Source organism: Nymphalis io, chromosome 26 (assembly GCF_905147045.1).
Source record: "Nymphalis io chromosome 26, ilAglIoxx1.1, whole genome shotgun sequence".
In the NCBI taxonomy this organism is placed as follows: Eukaryota; Metazoa; Arthropoda; class Insecta; order Lepidoptera; family Nymphalidae; genus Nymphalis; species Nymphalis io.
This window is the reverse complement of record NC_065913.1, coordinates 7801198-7821778: the sequence shown is the minus strand read 5'-3', so window position 1 is coordinate 7821778 and position 20581 is coordinate 7801198. Positions and strand designations below refer to the sequence as shown.

At 35.7% G+C, this 20581-nt stretch overlaps 2 protein-coding genes across 6 annotated transcripts in view; one reads left to right on the top strand and one right to left on the bottom strand.

The window, feature by feature from the left end:
• The first annotated feature begins 1366 nt into the window (after nucleotides 1–1366).
• LOC126778559 (pro-resilin-like) lies at nucleotides 1367–5653 on the top strand. Its single transcript, XM_050502226.1, has 8 exons — nucleotides 1367–1444; nucleotides 1774–1811; nucleotides 2340–2398; nucleotides 2747–2845; nucleotides 3395–3672; nucleotides 4065–4135; nucleotides 4579–4713; nucleotides 5127–5653. The coding sequence occupies exons 2-8, from the start codon at nucleotides 1806–1808 to the stop codon at nucleotides 5256–5258; spliced, it is 780 nt and encodes a 259-aa protein (XP_050358183.1). The 5' UTR covers nucleotides 1367–1444; nucleotides 1774–1805; the 3' UTR covers nucleotides 5259–5653.
• Nucleotides 5654–7728: 2075 nt separating this feature from the next.
• The window catches only part of LOC126778468 (uncharacterized), a 32134-nt gene continuing 19281 nt past the window's right edge, over nucleotides 7729–20581 (bottom strand). For 3 of the 5 annotated variants that reach the window (XM_050502046.1, XM_050502048.1, XM_050502049.1), the window contains 12 exons: nucleotides 19907–19921; nucleotides 18996–19149; nucleotides 17692–17885; nucleotides 16103–16303; nucleotides 15331–15480; nucleotides 14272–14479; nucleotides 13381–13556; nucleotides 12701–12953; nucleotides 11370–11521; nucleotides 10923–11082; nucleotides 10311–10414; nucleotides 7729–9678 (listed from right to left, as the gene is read on the bottom strand). In XM_050502046.1, coding sequence (XP_050358003.1) covers nucleotides 9597–9678; nucleotides 10311–10414; nucleotides 10923–11082; nucleotides 11370–11521; nucleotides 12701–12953; nucleotides 13381–13556; nucleotides 14272–14479; nucleotides 15331–15480; nucleotides 16103–16303; nucleotides 17692–17885; nucleotides 18996–19149; nucleotides 19907–19921 — 1849 coding nt within the window. In that variant the 3' untranslated portion in view covers nucleotides 7729–9596. The remainder of the gene's footprint in view (nucleotides 9679–10310; nucleotides 10415–10922; nucleotides 11083–11369; nucleotides 11522–12700; nucleotides 12954–13380; nucleotides 13557–14271; nucleotides 14480–15330; nucleotides 15481–16102; nucleotides 16304–17691; nucleotides 17886–18995; nucleotides 19150–19906; nucleotides 19922–20581) is intronic. The other 2 variants (XM_050502047.1, XM_050502050.1) reach the window with 1 other exon arrangement.

The following is a 20581-nucleotide window of genomic DNA, read 5'->3' as shown; positions in this document are numbered from 1 at the left end:
TTCTACCGGCGCGCCTCGGAGTAAGACCTCGTTTGCCCTGACGACAAACAACTTGATGGTTTCTTATTTCCCATCGCAGCTGCCGATCCCTTGTGTGTGCATTACCCGCTATGAGACACTAATATTAATGTACTCTAGACCGATTCCAGCCACGACGACCAATCTCAAGAGAGATTAGCCAACTACGCAGGAGATATTATAGTGCACAAGTGTGTGCGCAAACAAGGGTGCACTCTCTCTTCCCTCCCACTAATAATCCGATGGGACGGCAATCCGACACGATTGAAAAGAGTTCAGGCACAGGACCAACGGCTTTACGTGCTTTCCGAGGCACGGGAGTGCACACACTTCCAACTTCCAGACTCCGGGCTGCTACTTAGAATTTTCAGTCAGAAAAACCCAATAAATTGTTATTAGCCCGCCCTGGAAATTGAACCCAGGACTTCCGGGTCTGCGGCCTTACATCAAGCCACTAGACCAACGAGGCAGTTATGAGACACTATGTACTTCATTGCTATATATTATTATAATAATTAGAAAAATATATTTATTTTATTAAAGAAACTGTTTCTTATTTATTTTACTCAGTATTTTTATTGTATTTAATATATTTTTGCTTTTAATGTGTAACTACTACTAGTTTAAATCTAACACTTATTAAAGAAAACATAAGAACAAGTGTCCTTCGTTTTCTTAAGAGATGTGAAAAGAGAGTTGATATTCTGCGAAGGTACAAATAAATAATTAAGAAATTAACAAATCAATTTACATCGCTTAAAATAAAATACTTGTCAATGACATACGTACATATATAATGTACAATGTGTGTCTTTTATTTTATTAAACATAAAATATGTTCTTTGTTTGTTTATTTTACCGAAGATGATGATATAACGGGCCGGTTGGCGTGGTTGGTGAAAAGGCAAGTATCTGCTTTCACGCTGAAGGTTGTGGGTTCAATTCCCACCCAGGACACACATTGGTGTGCATGAACATATATGTTTGTCCTGAGTCTAGACGTAATTATCTATATAAGTATGTATTTAGAAAAGAAAAGTAGTATATATGGTATATCAGTTGTCTGGTTTCCACAGTACAAGCTCTGCTTAGTTCGGTATCAGATGGCCGTGTGTGAATAATGTCCCAGGATATTATATTATTATAACCCTCTTACCATACTCGTATTACTTTACTTCATTACGAACTTTTACCTATGTATATTGAACAATAGATATCGAAATAAGAATCTTAGAAAACTAAACCAAAAATAAAACTGTTAGTAGAGCATACTTATATGCGTGTCCCTTTCTTATGAGATGCGCCACATATTTAGTGTTTAACGATTGAAGAGGTATATAAGGTGAGGCGGACTTACGTTAGATCATTCCAAAACATTCTCCTTATCAAATAAGTTCTATCAATAACTTGGTGTTGTTTTTACAAGGTACTTCATTACAGTTTATATTTTATATATGTATACTTTATATATGTTTACCTGCAAACTAACCCATATATAATACTAGCTTACTTTTATTTAATTGTTTTTAATAAAATAAAAAATAATAACCTATACAGTTTTGTAACATTATATTATGAAATCAATTGAAAGAGTAATTAAAAATAATGTTATCGAATATTGCAAGTTCTAAAATAAGATAAGTTACTTCACTAAATATGAGATAAAAATATAGAATATAATAAATAATAATAATATATGAAATACAGATAAGTATTTTTTATTCATTGCTTCATAAAATATTTTGTGTTTTTAAGGTCATCCCACCGACTTGTTAACATCAGAAAAAATGAAGGTAAGAAATATATTTAATTAATATAATCATCAGAAGACATAAGATGGCCCAATGGTCAGAACAGAACACAAATTTAGTGGAGCTTTCGTGTGCTTAATAATTTTTTATCATCTCGTACTTAGCTGTGTAGGAAAACATCGTGAGGAAACATGTGTTGAGAATCGGCCACATGTTTATCCGCCAACTAACTGAGCACAAAAGGAGAGCAGGATAGCCCAACAGTGGGAAATTTACGGGCTGTTATTTTTATTTATAAATAAATGACGTGATTTGTTCGCAATATGATAAATATATATCATACGCATATTAATCATATTGTGTTCAGCATCCTCAATAATATTATAAATGTGAAAGTAAGGTTGTAACACTTTCACGTCTTAACTATTGAACCGATTATCATGAAATTTTGAATACACGTTGTCAGGGCTACAGAAAAGGATATAGAGTATCTACTAACACCACCTCGCATACGCAGACGAAGCCACGGGTGGTAACTAGTAAATATATATAAGAGATTTATCTTTTCAGATCTTCATACTGTGTGTGTTTCTCATCGTTTCATCGTTAGCGGAACCGCCGGTTAATAGGTAACGTATTTATTATATTATAGCATTTAGCAGATTCTACTTCGCGTTATAATTCAAAATATCATCAAGCTCTGAGTAACGAAATATAATATCTATAAAAAGAAGTATTAAAAAATATTATTTTTAATTTATTATTGCAGTCTATGCTTTTGTCTTAGAGCCAATAAAATGGCATCTTTGAATATTTTTTGTAAAATTTGATACTTACGCACGAAATATTTTTCGCTGTTTTGTTTTGCTATAATCATTCTGAAGAACTCAATCGGATGAAAAATGAGTGGGCGCTTGGAATACAAACAAAAGCAAACATTAATATTTATATTCATTTTTGCTCATGTTTCGTTTCAGATACCTCCCCCCACAAGGGCAGAACAGAGGATCTTCACTAACAAAAACATACGGAACTCCAAGCTTCGGTAGTCAGACGCAAACCGGAGCTGTGTTCAGGTCTGTACTTTTTAAAGAATATTGGAAATCTCTGTTTCAAAGAGCTAGAAATAGTTATATGTCTTGTTGATCCTGCGCCTGAACTCTGATTGAGCCAATGTACTCAACTACAGTCACAAGGACGTAACCTCATAATTACCAATGTTGGTGTATTGGCGATACATCGCTAATGAGAAATGCCTTACACGGCATGGTAATATTTCTTATAGTGCCAATGTCTATGGGTAGTGGTAACCACTTATCAATAGGTGGTCCATTTGCCAGTCTGCCTACCTATTGTAATAAAAAATACTCGGTCTAGTCTAGTAGACTAGTCTTTCTATGGAATAGCTACGGTGACTGGAATCGATTAGGACATTACCAACAACCATAGTTCTAAATCCCCTCCGATTAAGCGTAAACCTTATGTGGCGATGTCAGTAGTCTAAGGTCGATCGTATGATTGAATCTGCGACTTCTGTTATACATCGGTTCATTAGAAGAACTTATTTAATTGCATTCGCAAAAATATGCTAACCTTTTAGTATCACCATATATTTCTCATTTCAGGCAACCTTCCTCAACATACGGCACTCCATCCAGATCACGTCCTAACCCCCAATACTTGCCACCTTCCAACCAATATGGTCTTCCTCGTTCTGATTCCCAATCACCAACCAGCCAATATCAAGCACCAGTCAGCCAGTACCAAGCACCAACAAGCCAATATCAAAGTCCATCGACTCAATACGGTTTGCCAAACCAAGCTCAAAGTTTTGGTCAAAGCGGTAGCGGCATTCAATATAACGCACCTTCTCAGGAATATGGAACTCCTGGAACCGGACGAGGTAATACAAAAACATTTATTTCTGCAATCATTTGAAATATATACTATATATATATATGATGAGGAGGATGAGAAGGTTTGGAGCTTATTCCACCACGCTGCTCCAATGCGGATTTGTGAAATACACATGTGGCAGAATTTCAGTGAAATTAGACACATGCAGGTTTCCTCACGATGTTTTCCTTCACCGCCAAGCGCGAAATGAATTATAAACACAAATTAAGCACATGAAAATCAGTGGTGCTTGCTCGGGTGTAAACCCACGATCATCGGTTAAGATTCCCCCGTTCTAACCACTGGGCCATCTCGGCTTCGGCATATATATATACATAACACATTTTCATATGTTACTTATGTTATATTTGAATGTTTTCAAGAGTAATATTTCTACAGAAAACAACTACAACCAGCAGAGCAGACAATATCTACCCCCTGGCGGTGGGTACGATGACGGCAGCAATGGGGTCAGTTTTTAAATATTGTTTTACATTATACATTCGTAATTTTCTTTTACTGGACGACCTCGTTTATCCTAGGTTAAAATTCTGGGCTATAATTTTACTGGTTATAAGAATATTAAGTTATTCAAACCTGAAATTTTCAATAGAAGTCCTAAGTTGTTGGATTGCCTTTACATCAGACTAGAAGAGTGAATAGAGAAGGTATGTGCTTGCCAACACATTTTTGCACAGCCAGCCTGGTTGGACAGTCCTTGATTAATACGAAAACATGTATCTGACGACACGCTTAACGTTTAATATTATGTCTGTGTAATCTAGTCTGTCTCACTAAATTTATGTTTATTCATTTATTTATTAATGTTTATCGTCAAAATCTTCAATGTAGAAGATTTACTCTACATATTAATTATAAAATAGACACAATATTAATTCTAAGTCTTCCACAGGAACCAGCAAACTATAACTTCGAATATATGGTAAAGGACACGTTCTCGGGCAACGACTTCGGTCACCGGGAATCTAGACAAGGCGACAGGGCTGAAGGCTTGTATTACGTTCTGCTGCCAGATGGTAGAAAACAGGTGAATACGACACTTATATGTCACATTGTCGTAATAGGTTATATTTCATGTTTAGACATTGCGGGCGGTCTGTGAATACGGGTCAAATAAATATATATAATACTTGTTGTGTATTCAACTGTTTCGTTATATCATAATGATCCCGAAGCCATAAAAGCAGCACTATATTTAAGAAGTCCTTTACATCAGTCACTTCTACTACGTACACAATATTTTTTTATGTGCTTTCGGTGCAGTGTTTAAAATTTCAACATAAATAGCGTAACAAGTAATGACTTTTAATGAAACGTTCTAACGCTGAATGTTTTTCATACCAGTCACGTGTTCAGAGACGCTTAGCTTAATATATATATGTCATAATCATACTGTAATATTCTTTCATGCCTATGATATGAACAAATATTTGTTTATAGACCGTACAATACGAAGCTGACCAAGATGGCTACAAACCGAGAATATCGTACGAAGACACCGGCGCACGCGCAGGCTACAACGGTAACAGCCAATCAGGTTACGACGATCAATACTCTAGCGGACCATACTAAAATTGAAATCAATTTTAAATTCTTACTTATTTATTTTAAAAGTATTTATATATAACAATTTCTTTAAAAATAAAAATGTATAATACTTGCTTAAATTGCAATATATTTAAAAATAATTATTTTATTAGATATGCCATTATCGTTTTCATTAACTGTAGCAGTCTACAGATTAATTAATAGTTTTTTTCACGACTTGGCTATGATAATGGATTATGAGCGTCTGTTGTACATAGGTATTTATATACATTATATAAATATACCTATTTAAGACTTAGTTTTGTATTAATAAACGCAATCATTTTGCGGATAAATGAGGCCAGTAAGCACAAAGTTACTTTATTAGAAATGTTATTTTTAGTAACATATTTTATAATCTGTAAATATTTTAAATAAAACACGCTTTTTTTTAAATATGTATATCTTTTATTTTACCTTATTTTTAAAGTGTTTGTAAATTACAACTTCATTTCTTTGCCACTTCACACGGCCATCTGATCCATGATTTAAACCAGACAACTAATATGCTACATATACTACTTTTCTTTTGTAAATACATACTTATATAGATAATTACACCCAGATTCAGGACAAACAGACATGTTCATGCACACAAATGTTTGTCCTGGGTGGGAATCGATCCCATAACCTTCGGCGTGAAAGGCAAGTATCTACCAACCACGCCTACTGGCTGATGCTGAAGAATTACACATATGAGATTAATTATTATCTTTTATTTTATACTTATTGTGGAACTAAACAACATGTCGACCTTTCTCGTTGGTTAACTATAGGGTTGTATGTATAAGACTCCTTATAATGCATAATTATGTTATCTTATGATGATCTTTTTGGGAGAAATTTGATTTTTTTTTATTTTATTTACTTGTATTATTAATACAACATTCATTTATGTGAGAAGGGATCTGAGAAGGCTCTCTAAATATTAGAACATATAAAATTTAGCCCCAGATTGGAGATTCAAGGAAAACATCGTAAGGATTCTGTCGCTTGCGTATCTACCAACCTGCATTGATGCGATCAGCTTGGTGGAACAAGGTCTAAGCCTTTTCCTAAAGGAAACAATAGTATATAAATTTTAGTAATTCTTTAAAAATGAAACCACACGCTTTAAAAATGAAAAAAAGCATGTTATTTCACAGTTTTTATTTCTTACAATTATTTATATATAAGTTACAGACATCGATGAAAGATGAAAGTCGGATGTACACAATGAATGTCACCTCAATTATTTACTTTTCACTAGTTACCATCATGATACAGGAAATTCCATATAATGCGTACAGATAAACATTTCGAAAAGTACATTAGTATGGACAGCAAAAACATTTTATTTTCTAATGAAACTAACTATATGAGATAATTTGTGCTTATTTTAGCGTTGCTAAATTCAATTATGCAAAGTAAATAAAATTAATTAATAATTATATTACAATGTAAAGTCTAATTAAAAAAAACAATATATCACTGGCCATTTACCCACCATTCTTGACCATTTATCCGTTATTCTTATAGTAATTTTAAGTCAGTTATATAGAGTCGATATACATATATTTTCAATGAGTGATTACTTTGGTAACAAAAAATATTCGTCTTAATCACGTCTTTATGTCTTCTTGGCGACAAATATATAATTTAAAAAAAAACGTTCAAGAAAACAAAATCGTTTTAAAATTAGTATTATCTGTCAACGGTACATGTGACCCGCCACATGCTGATATCCTTAATTATATTTTTTAAGTGAACGGAAAAACCAAAAAATAATAATATATATGTCGCGGATTCAAATGGATTGCCATGTAAATGGCCGCCATTGTCGTCCAATAAGTTGATTTTATTAAATCAGTCAGTACGCACATCGACGCTTAGGCGTATGACGGCGTTTAAAATGCACACGTCCTTCCCTCCCGATATCAACGGCGTCCTAAACCGAGGTCCGGCCTCACAGGAGGCACCCTTAGGACGTCCGTCTCACTTGAGCCCCTTGTGTGGCTCCCAACATCCAGCTGAGTTCATCTCGCCCACCCGCCCTGTGACGCTGAAAAGGCCACTTAGTCTAACAGCAACTAGACAATTCGAAAAAAAAAGACGCTGTCCCCAGAGCAAGGAGACCGCGGGGGTCGTTCGACACACGATCACACGCATGACATACATCACCTTTGTGTGGTGTTGCTATTCTAATAAGTGACGTCGTATACCCGAATAAATTTATTATCTCTGACATATATATCTTAGTTCGTTCGTATCGTACAATAATTGCATTATAATTCTTTTTATTTCCATGTATTAAAATTTATCTGATGAATTTAAGACAATATGATATTTACTTCAATTAATAATAATATATAATTTAAAACGTAGATTTACATACTCCTTGCGGTTTTCTAAGCATCTTACTTATATCCAATGTAATTTGACTTACATTACATGCACATTCGAGACAAAATGGCGTTTGACACCAATCTATAATGAATACCACAGATAATATAGATCTCGACCAATGACGTCATGTCAATTTAATTAAGGCTATCGCTTGCAAATGCATGGAAAAACATTGGGTTGAGAATTGCATTGGAAATTTAAATTTTATTGCATTTTAAAACTTTTATTTTATTTTTTTACATTTTGTATTTTTACAATATATTTCTGAAATAACAAATCTATACTGCAATGGATAAAAAAATTGAAATTATATTAAATTTTTATAGGATTTTTTAATCAACCACGGTTAATATGATAAAATATGAGACAAAAATATAATGTTTTTAATCATCCTCAATCATCCCCCAAACAAAACTGAAATTACCTTTATAATCACTTTCATTTTCACTTAAAACTTATATTTATAAAGAAATAATTATAAAGAAAAAAAATTTATAAATGGCGCAAAAACTTAGATTTGTACGGACAGCAAAAAAAAAATACTTTTTATAAATTATGTAATGAGATCAATTTATGTTTCAGTTAGGCGTGATTAAATGATATTTGAAAAAATAGGAACAACAATCATTATAGCATAATAAAATAGATACCACTTCAAAGAATTACTTTTTAATGTTTCATTACAATTCTTCTTTTGTCTTTTTTTGCTGTGATGCACAATTAACGCGCTTCAAATGCAAATTTGCAAGGTTGCAAAGTATTAACGTTCTTCAATATTTTTTTCCGACCGTAAACCTGAGATGCAAATTAGTGTACAAGTAATGCAGAGAGGGTTCGGCCGCCATTTATGAATAACTGTACAATTGTTATATAAATAGAATTTTCCAACATTATATGAATACCTGATATTAGTTTAATGTCCGGCCGTTAAGAAAATACGTCCAGAGAGATTATCCATACCATAGCCATTATCGAACGGACGAATCAACTATAGGCCGACGAAAAAACTACGATAAAAATATGAATTCAAAAATAATATAAATAAAAACTATATCATTACGACTTACAATCCAGTTAAACAATATATTTTTAATCCATACTACGCTTTTACAAGGTTATCAACTGTTCATATTTGTAGAGTATAAGTCTTTCATGACCAACACTGTGCCTAGTACCTGTTTTTACTTATTCATTAACAATAATATGTATTTTATTTATTTTTTGATTCAACAGGAAGAATTACACTTATCCAACATATTTTTTTTATATATTAGAACTAAAGGCCTTCCTATTAAGGTGAATACCTCACAGAACATAAAAGGAGAAATTACTTATGAATTTACTTTAAAACAGCGCCATCTAGTGACAATGATCGGAATTCCATAAAAATCGCAGTTATGTATGGCAATGCTAGGCACACTGATACACCCTTCATATCTCAGTTTTCAAAATTTGAATTCTTGCCTTAATTTTATGTTTTAATGTACAATAGTTACATAAGTATATACATTAAAATATAATTAAAAACTTTAGTAATATCGACTAGTTACAGATTTCCATGTTATTGCATAATACATAATTAATATCTTACACAAATTACAAATTAAACTTACATTAATCAACAAATTGTTATTAAGCAATAGGAACAACGTTATCGAAACTAAGATATTATATAATATACAGATGAATTTTTCGAGTGCGCTTGTATTTAAGTCATTCTATATAATAAAAATTGTTTTTGGTGTATTTCTTAACATAAAAAACACTGATTTCATTTGTTTTATATCTCATAAATTAAAAAATATATATAATTTCGAAAAAGAAAAACAATTCAAACGAGCGCCAAATCTAATTGTAATCTGTACGCAACAAGTCTACAGTAAAGCAGTATCCAGACATGCGCGTATTTCAATCGCTCGAGTGATTGTCACTAGCGCGTTAGTGTATGTTATCGCGGCAGTAACAAAACTTGTTGAGATGAGGATTGGTCGCACTTATACAGCTTGGCTCGTCGTTGTAACTGAAATATATAAACTTTCATTATTTACTAATATTATAAATAAAATATAAAAAGTGAGTTTGTTTGTTTGTTTATTAAGCTTTAGCGTGTTAACTATTCAACCGATCATCATGAAACGTCGTTAGGGTTTTTTTTTTAGAATAGGAAGACGGACGAGCATATAGGCCACCTGATGGTAAGTGGTCACCAAACGCCCTTAGACATTGGCATTGTAAGAAATGTCAACCATCGCTTACATAGCCAATGCGCCACCTACCTTGGGAACTAAGATTTTATGTCCCTTGTGCCTGTAATTACACTGGCTCACTCACCCTTCAAACCGGAACACGACAATAACAAGTACTGCTGTTTTGCGGTAGAATATCTGATGAGTGGGTGGTACCTACCCAGACGAGCTTGCACAAAGCCCTACCACCAGTAAAAAACAGAAAAAGGTACAAAACCCTGCATCTACCCCCCCCCCCTTCTCACGCTCGGGCGAAATTTAGTTACATAAATCGTTGGCTTGGATAGCTTATACGAGTCCAAATCAATCGGTCCTAGTCCCTTCAAACCAGAATACAACAAAACTAAGTATAGCTGTTCGGCTGTAGAAAAAGTTATAAAGCAAGTAATTCAACAAAGGAACTCACGCGTTCGTCCGTGATATATCCCTCGTATTAATTTCATATCTGTCTTCTTTCACGACGTACGACATCGAAGCTTCGTACATGCCGCTACCTGGACCCACCTCAATCTGGAATAATATAATATATTTCATAACAAAATGCACTTAGCTGAGAAGTGTTAAATGTCGATACGTGTTTGTGTGCGTGAGTTATTGTGTGTGTTTTTAAGAGAGATACCCACAGGTATTTTCACTGTGGACTAGTGCGCATGTGCGTATTTCGTAATTATAATATTTTTCTAATACATTTTAATATAAATTTTATGACACAAAAATACCACTACTTTATCACAATATATCCTTCACCTTCGAAATGTACCTAAGAAGTTATTTCTTTATAGAAACATTAATTTCATATGAAATCACGTGTTCCTTTTACAACCCGGATTCCTTCAAACGAGGCGTGAAGAGGCATCTTGCGGACCGGCAAGGCGAAGGCGGCTAGTGCAGAACATTCTTCCCGACTGTACTGGCCGTCGTCGCGTTTGGACTCTACTACCACTTACCATCAGGTGGAGTGGAGTCATTTACCCTCCCGGCTAATATAAAAAATAAAAAAAAATTATTACGAACTAACCTTTACTTGATAGTTTTCCCTTTCCTGCTGGACCCGGGCACCGAACCTGCCCACGTACCCGTCTGTGTCCTTGGCCTCCACGAACGTCAGCACGCCGTTGTTGGCGACCTGCTTCATCACCCATGGGACCGACTTCAGAGTGCGGACGATGCACTTCGACCTGCAAAAATAAAAGGACTCCCGTTGAGAGAGTTCATGTGCTGTGCGGGTTGTGTGCGGGTGTGTACGGGTATGTGCGGATGTGTGCGGGTGTGTGCGGGTGTGTGCGGGTGTGCGGGGGTATGTGCGGGTGTGTGCGGGTGTGTGCGGGTGTGCGGGGGTATGTGCGGGTGTGTGCGGGTGTGTGCGGGTGTGCGGGGGTATGTGCGGGTGTGTGCGGGTGTGTGCGGGTGTGTGCGGGTGTGTGCGGGTGTGTGCGGGTGTGCGGGTGTGTGCGGCTGCGCCCACCGCACGCTGTCAGTGAGCGCGTTGACGTGCCGCAGCAGCGCGTCGGCGGCGGCCGCGTGTCGCTCGCTGCCCGACGGCAGCTCCTCCCACGACACACACGAGCACCAGTGCGGCTCCACACCTGCCTCACTGCACGAACGATTCTGTGTTATCTGGAAATTTTATCGAGCCTATGTAATTCCTGTTTTAATTTCATACCAAATTAAAAAACGACACTTTTTTTTTTACACATACCCATCCCATTCCGACCACAAGAGGAGTGAAGACAAGTAAACGACTTCGACATTGAATTGGCGCGATATCTTTGGTCGCAATACCTATCTAACTGCGGCTGGCGCGAGTGAAAACCGCTTTGTGAGTTCTTACCCTTACCCTTACCGTCCGCGAAATTGTATTAGGAACTTAGGCAGTTAAACAAAAGTGGTTATAACTAGTTAAGCGGAAAAGTGGTGTATTATAAATAAAGTCTTATTCCGTTTAAATTCTATTTCTTAGTCGATTGGAATAGAGTACAGAAAGAGTCTTCGCAATACACGAGCCCCTGTGGCAAATTGGGATGTGGGCGATTATTGCCATGAGTAATAATAGCTGGCTTTGTCGTGGGTTTAAAAGGGTCGCAGCGTCGTTTTTTTGTAGCGCATTCATTGCTCAACCATTGAACATTTTCACGGGAGCTGGAGAAATATTAAAGTAAAATCCTCACCATTCATATCATGCCCGAGATATTATACATTTGGATAGAATACTAAAATATTATACATTTAGACAGAAAACTAATAATAAGTCGAGATGGCCCAGTGGTAAGAATGCGTGAAACTTAACCGATGAACGTGGGTTCAAACCCGGGCACCTCTGAATTTTCATGTGCTTAATTTCTGTTTATAATTCATCTCGTGCTTTTCGGTGGAGGAAAACATCGTGAAGAAACCTGCATGTGTCAAATTTCACTGAAATTCTGCCATATGTGTATTCCACTAACCCGCATTGGAGCAGCGTGGTGGAATAAGCTCCAAACCTTCTCCTCAAAAAAGGGAGAGGAGGCCTTAGCCCAGCAGTGGGACATTTATAGGCTGTTACTTAATGAGATAGAATACATTTACGAACATATTTCTTTATATCTATACGCATAATAAACGCAAAAAATAAAGCATTCCATCTGTCAGTATGTCGTCACGCTTTCACGGCTGAACCACTGAACCGATTTTGGTGAAATTTGGTATGAAGCACGCTTGAACAGCAAAGTAAAGACTGGGACTTTCCCCCATTATATAATGCTTCAATTCAAAGACAGGTCAAGTTTTATGTTAAATTGTATTAAATATTTTACTCACAGGCCGTAGAAGACTGAGGCCCCTCGTCAAATCTGCGCCGGAAACCTTGTATGGATTCCAATATTTCCTCAAATCGAGAAAATCCAGCACCGTCGCGTGTATGTCGTGGGGGGTTGTCAGTACATCGGCATTGTTATCAAGGTTGTCCTGCATCTTCCAATGCTTTATTCGAAAAGAGTCCGGCAATCTAATCGCCATCAGTGGTAATCTCTCTTCGAGTTTCCCTTGAAGCGTGTTACGGACTTTTGCGTATCTGAAAATGTTTTTGGAAATTATTACAACATTTTTGGAACGTTTTTGGGTGGAGTTTTGGAACAAACACACACACAGAGATAAAAAGTGTCGGGAAAATATTTGTTGACTTATGACTATGTATGAGCACACCTCCCTCAGTCCCCTCAGTCTTCACACCCCGCACCCAGTACCGCGCAGGTGAGGACTCATTAAAGAGATCATACTATAGTTCGTATGTTACGTAACGAATCGTTATTGTACATAATAATATTATTATTATATTATTATTAACAGTAACAGCGTGTTAATGTCCCACTGCTGGGCTAAGGCTTCCTCTCCCTTTTAAGGAGAAAGTTTGGAGCATATTCCACCACGCTGCTCCAATGCGGGTTGGTGGAATAATGATGAAAATCCTTTAAATATATGACCGAACGATAATAACTTACCTAGGTCCATGGTCGCCCATGACCATCAGTAATGTATCTTCTCCCATTCCCGATTTTAAAAAGTTAGTCAGGAAGTCGGCTGTATCATCATCAGCGGTTGAAATCATGTTGAAGTCATCATGAGTTATATCCGCTATGAAGGTGAAACAAAATCGTTTACCATCAAGACGTAAGAACTGAAAAAGAAATAATATATATTCTTTTTATTATCATGATAGTTTATTAAAAGCTACTACGCGGATAAATATGTACCAACTGATTTAATTATTTATTTAAAATAGATAGGTAGACTGACAAATAGGCCACCTGATGGTAGGTGGTCACCACCGCCCAAAGACACAATAAGAAATATTAACCATGCTACGCTTTAACACCTTCACCTTTTACTGGTGGTAGAGCTTTGTGCAAACTCGTCAGGGTAGGTACCACCCCAGCATCAAATATTCTACCGCAAAACAGCAGAACTTGGTATTGGTGTGTTCCAGTTTGAAGGGTGAGTGTGCCAGTGTAATTACACGCACAAGGGACATAACATCTTAGTTCCCAAGGTTGGTGACGCATTGGTGATGTAAGCGATGGTTAACATTTCTTATAATGCCAATGTCTATGGGCGTTGGTAACCACTTACCATCAGGTGGTCCATATGCTCGTCCGCCTTCCTATTCTATAAAAAAAAACCAACCTTGGGAAATAAGATGTTATGTCCTCACTAGCTCGCTTACCTCTAAGCATCGCTTTTAGGCGGTAGAATAAGTGATGATCGGGCGGTACCTACCCAGACAGGATTGCACAAGCCCTACCACATAATGGTAAATGGTCACCAGCTCCCTGCTCCCTTCGACATTGTAAATTTGGGATATAAAGTATAGACTAGATTGAGGAAATATATACCTGATCAGTAATATTGAGCATTAGTTTATACTGTGGCGTGTCTCCCACACAGTATTTGATCTTGTTGCTCGACCATTTCTTGCCGTTATGAGATTCTTCGAGATAGAACGCTCTGAGATAATGATCCGCCGGCTGGTGCATGAAGCCGTTGAAACGGTACTGAAACGTGCCGATCCAAGGCATATCTTCGAAATACGCCGTGCGATACCTAAAATAAATCAAGAATAAAAATATATATTTATATGGTATGAACAAGGATGAAAGAATTCTTTTAAAATACAGTACAGTACAGTAACAGCCTGTTAATGTCCCACTGCTGGGCTAAGGCCTCCTCTCCCTTTTGAGGAGAAGGTTTGGAGCTTATTCCACCACGCTGCTCCAATGCGGGTTGGTAGAATACACATGTGGCATAATTTCAATGAAATTAGACACATGCAGGTTTCCTCACGATGTTTTCCTTCACCGTCAAGCACGAGATGAATTATAATCACAAATTAAGCACACGAAAATTCAGTGGTGCTTGCCCGGGTTTGAACCCACGATCGTCAGTTAAGATTCACGCGTTCTAACCACTAGGCCATCTCGGCTTTTTAAAATACGTTTTTTTAAAAATACGTTTATACTTAATACTACACCTATTACATAAGAGGGTACTGCAATACTTAAAAATCAATACTGGGCACTTTATATATTTAAAGTAATAACATTATAAATACTACATTTTCTCCTCTGCAATAGTATTAAACAAAAAAATATACATATATATTTTTATAAATAACAAAAATTGTATAAAATACTCTATAAGCATAACTATTATTAAAAAAAAACATATATACAATTTTGCACTTCGTTAAACTTTATTATTAATAACAATAAAACTCATCAATACCAAAACAAAAAAGACGCTGAACTGATTTGTCGTTATCTATTATATTTATATATTATTATTCATCAAAATATTAAATAATCATTACCACTACCCACTTATATAGACACGTTAAATATTATATAAAGCTATGAGCGTAAATAAATAGTAAAACAAAGGGATAGCAAACTTACCCATCATCTTTCAGCTTTTTAAATATAAACGGCATTGAGTCTAAAGTTGCGTTGTTCATCTTCCTCCTCACATCCGGTAGTTCTAATTCAGTTTTACCGGTTAGTATTGGAAACAAGGCAGCCGGTGTACCATCACCAACTATGTTGTAACTGTAGAGTCAATGATGTATACAATGAATAATAACGGTTCGAAAATTGAACCCTGTGGTAGCCCAAATTTCAAATATATATTTTTTTTGTAGTATAGGAAGACGGACGAGCATATGGGCCACCTGATGGTAAGTGGTCACCAACGCCCATAGACATTGGCATTGTAAGAAATGTTAACCATCTCTTACATCGCCAATACGTCACCAACGTTGGGAAATAAGATGTTATGTCCCTTGTGCCTGTAATTGCACTGGCTCATTCCTAACCAGACGAGCTTGCACAAAGCCCTACCACCAGAAAAACACATACTTTTCACTCCTTATTTTTCATTTATCGAATAAGGCTTACCAACTAGAGTACATACAAAAGGTTAATTACTAAAATAAACCATTAAACAAATACTTTGTTTTAAATACATTACTCTAAATAAGAGGCATGGACAACAATTTATAAGTATGCATCATTTTTAAAGGTTAAATATGAACTGATATTTGGCACATACGCTTCGCTAAAATGAAAGTTAAGATAAAAAAGCCCGATAAATATAAAATTTTACATATGTGTTGTCAAGGACACAGATGGACATAGGGTATCTAACGAGTTCAACTGGTATAAAACTTACCCGTTCAATACAGTAGCACGAAGTTTCTGGGTCAAAATTTTGTAACTCTTCGGCATACGCCTTATGAAACCGTTCTTTGAGGTCGAATCGAATCCCAAGATGAGCACGTTCAGCGAATCCTCCCTGCCTGGTGGCGGTTTCTTCGGTTGGACGGAGGAACGAAATCCAACGCAATGACCTATCCACTTTACTGGAAGGATGCTAAAATGTAAACAAAATCCAAATTAAAATTAAAATAGCAATTTTATATTATATTAGTATCTATGTATTCGTGACATATGATTTCTTTTAAATTCATTTCTTTTGCACACCTTCAAAGGTTTCTGAACATCCTAAGGTCGGCTGGCTTAATCGCCATTTTAAAAATATATGTTGTATGTCGTGGAATACGGCAAATATCAGTATAATCAGCAAACGTCCCACAGCTGGACAAAACTAAAGTTAAGATTGGATAGAGTTTACTAAATATGTTTATATGAGCATTTAATTCTACACGTGCTGGTTTTCTCACGATCTTTTCCATCAACACCAATACGTTTAATAAACATGAATGAAGGTCACGGGAAGGTCATTTTGTATCCGCCTGTGGTATCCACTTGGCTACCGTATCCGAGCGGCGTATTGAAATTATAATTATATGTATATCTGTATTAGTTGATTAGCATAATAGTATCAATATGGCGTCACGTTTTTCCTCGTTGTTTGCTTTATTTACGATATAATAAAATCATTGTTAATCTATAATAATATTATAAATGCGAAAGTACTGTAACTGTTCTTGTTCCGCTTTAACGGCTAAACCACTGAAGCGATTTTGATTATTACTTTTGTTATATCACCTTTTTTTAACGCTGGAATAACGCGTTACGCGTTTCCCCCACGGGAACTGGGGGGGCGCCGAGTGCGCCCCGAACATCGGAATACCCACTAAAAAACCAGCGGTATCCTTACCGTCTTAACGAGGAGCGCCACGGGATCGCTTTCGCATGCTACCGTGGCGTTGTTATACCACCTGCCTTACCCCCAACTATTTTCACCTAAATTATTATGTGTACATGTGAAATCCATATTTATGAAGAACTCTCGCCTGCCATATCGGATTGCCATCCCATCGGATTATAAGTGCACCCGTGTGTACTCGAAAACTATAATATCTCCTGCGTAGCGGACTATTCTCCGTTTAGAACGGTTCTGTCATCAGTGAAGGCAATAAGACGGGGTGTTATGTTTGTTCCTTATTTTATTTCTTTCCAATAGGTGACCAGAAAAGCATGTGGACCACTTGTTTTTTAGTGATCACCGCCCATAGACATCAGTACTGCAAGAAATATTAACCATCCCTTACATCATCAATGCGTCACCGACATTGAGAAATAAGATGTTATGTCCCTTGTATTGTATTGTTGCTTATAGTTCACACTGGCTCACTCACCCTTCAAATCGAAACATGACAATAATGACTGCTGTTTGGCGGTATATATGATGAGTAGGTGGTATCTACCTAGACGGGCTTGCACAGAGCCCTACCGGCTAATACAATAAAATTATTAAAAGATTTTTAGCACTACTAATAAATACAACGTTCTTACCTATCTTTATGTGTCCCAGAGCACTTAACTTTAACGTGGTCACTTTTCGTAAGTACATAAGCATCGGCTCCATAAACCTCGAACGGCTCACCAATTACATACTTCTGATCGCTCTCGTATATAATATCGCTATATGTACAGACTATGTTTCTCATCGTGTCTAATATTTCAGGTACCACTTTACATTGAGAATGCTAGAAAAAATGAAGCATTATATATGAACAACAGGTCATAACTATTTTTATGGCCTGGTGATAAATGGCAAAAAATATCTATTCATAGACAATATCAATCTTTCTTTTGGTACGGTACAGTACAGTACAGTAACAGCCTGTTAATATCTCACTGCTGGGCTAAGGCCTCCTCTCCCTTTTTTGAGGAGAAGGTTTGGAGCTTATTTCACCACGCAGCTCCAATTCGGGTTAGTAGAATACAAATGTGATATATTTTCAATGAAATTAGACACATTCAGGTTTCCTCACGAGGTTTTCCATCATCGTCAAGCCTGAGTAAATTATAAACACAAATTAAGCACATGAAAATTCAGTGGTGCTTGCCCGGGTTTGAAGCCACGATCATCGGTTAAGATTCACGTGTTCTAACCACAAGGCCATCTCGGCTAATTCTTTTGGTAATAACAATAAAAACAAAAACGGAACAACTTTATTTATTCTATATTTTCCTTAATCGATTTCATTTAACATTATGTTTATAACTCAATACTACATACAACAAACAATAAGTACATTATATAAAAACGTTGATATTTCAATGTACGAGTTTTATTGCTCGCTCGAACACGTATTTTAATTATGTTTTAGAATGATTGCGGACAGTAAATACGCTAGCCAACCAATAATATTCAATAAAAATTATTTGCTCGACACTTTGAATATATAAACGAAGTATTTCAGTTCAGAGGTGTGGTTAAGTTTTAAATGACTCTCCATATTAATTAAAATTAATTGTATCATAAACTATTCAATGATCAATATCTGAATTACATATATTAAAATATTGAAAACTATTGCATATTTTTATTTTATTTATTTATTTATTAGATCACCAACAAAGTACACACAGATACATGACAGGACACAGTTCATAAAATAAGAAAAAGAAGTGGTACCTCAATTACAGGTGATAACTAAATGAACAATAAGACTGTATTAGCTCAAAAAAAAAAAATACAAATATAAATAAGTACAATAAAATAATTATCGTACAAACCGTGACCTTGGAATTGTGGGGATAATGCTAGCGGGCTATTTATAATATAAAAAATATAAAAACACTCGACTTACATAGCACTTCACCCAATCCCTCCCTTGACAGGCAACTTTCGGCATTTCCTTATCAAATTGCGTCACTTCCTTCGAAAATGGATCTAGCTTCGGTATCTGACATCCCGTCCCCTTATCCTGCTTCAGCGCTTGCTCTAAACGTCTTTCGATAAACCTGGTAACCAATCACATGCAATTAAAATACAAAGTTTCATGAAAACTAATCATTTTCATTTATTTAGTATTCAACTATTCGATTTCCATTATTTAACGTATACGATTTAAATTAAGAATTAAAAAAAAATTAACCGTTACAAAGTTTATAAATTGGCAGTACTTGAATTGGTTTGATCAGTTAGGATGAACACAATATCTAAATCTAAACAAAACAAATAAAAACAATGACTTCCGAAACGTTTAAGGTTATATTAAAATAGCACACTATGTTTTTTATAATCGAATAAATAAAGTAAAGTCAAATTACATATTACCTTCTAATTTTGTGTTTAACAAATAAAGCATAACTACCGAATTACTGGTGGTAGAGCTTTGTGCAAGCTCGTCTGGGTAGGTACCACCCACTCATCAGATATTCTACCGCAAAACAGCAGTACTTGTTATTGTTGTGTTCCGGTTTGAAGGGTGAGTGAGCCAGTGTAATTACAGGCACAAGGGACATAAAATCTTAGTTCCCAAGGTTGGTGGCGCATTGGCTATATAAGCGATGGTTGACATTACTTACAATGCCAATGTCTAAGAGCGTTTGGTGACCACTTACCATCAGGTGGCCCATATGCTCGTCCGCCTTCCTATTCTATAAAAAAAAAAAAAAAAGAATATTCAAACATGCGAATATTTTTTAGTGCAGATCATTTTTTGTCAGCCATTACTTTTCAAGCTCAATTAATAACAAAGAAATAAAAGCTACTTACTCGATTACAGATTTTCTGAAAAAGAACAAAACGTTAAATTAATCGTAAATACATGCATTAAATACATAATAACAACAAATACATTACATACAATTTATATATATATGCGTTTTGCGTAGACACATGCAAAGTAGAGACCCCTTTTTAATAGCATACAATTCAATTTGTGCGTATTATATTTTTATTATTCGCTATATAAATATGTATATGTTTGAGTTATTAAAGCAAAAATATTAGAATCATCAATGTTAGTCATATAAAGCATAATCGTTAGTTTAGTGACAAATTATATATTTATGAACAGTTTCATTATTCAATAAACAAATATACGTAAATATTGCCGGTTTTATATTCAGATTTAACGAAACAAAACAACATTCCGTTGTTTATATTATTTTAAAACGTATTTATTTATTTAAATATGATAATTACTTTTAATAATATCAATACATATAACACAATAGACATTGGTATTGTAAGAAATATTAACCATCGCTTACATCACCAATGCGCCACCAACCTTGGGAACTAAGATGTCATGTCCCTTGTGCCTGTAATTACACTGGCTCACTCACCCTTCAAACCGGAACACAACAATACTAAGTACTGCTGTTTTGCGGTAGAATATCTGATGAGTGGGTAGTACCTGCCAAGACGAGCTTGCACAAAGCTCTA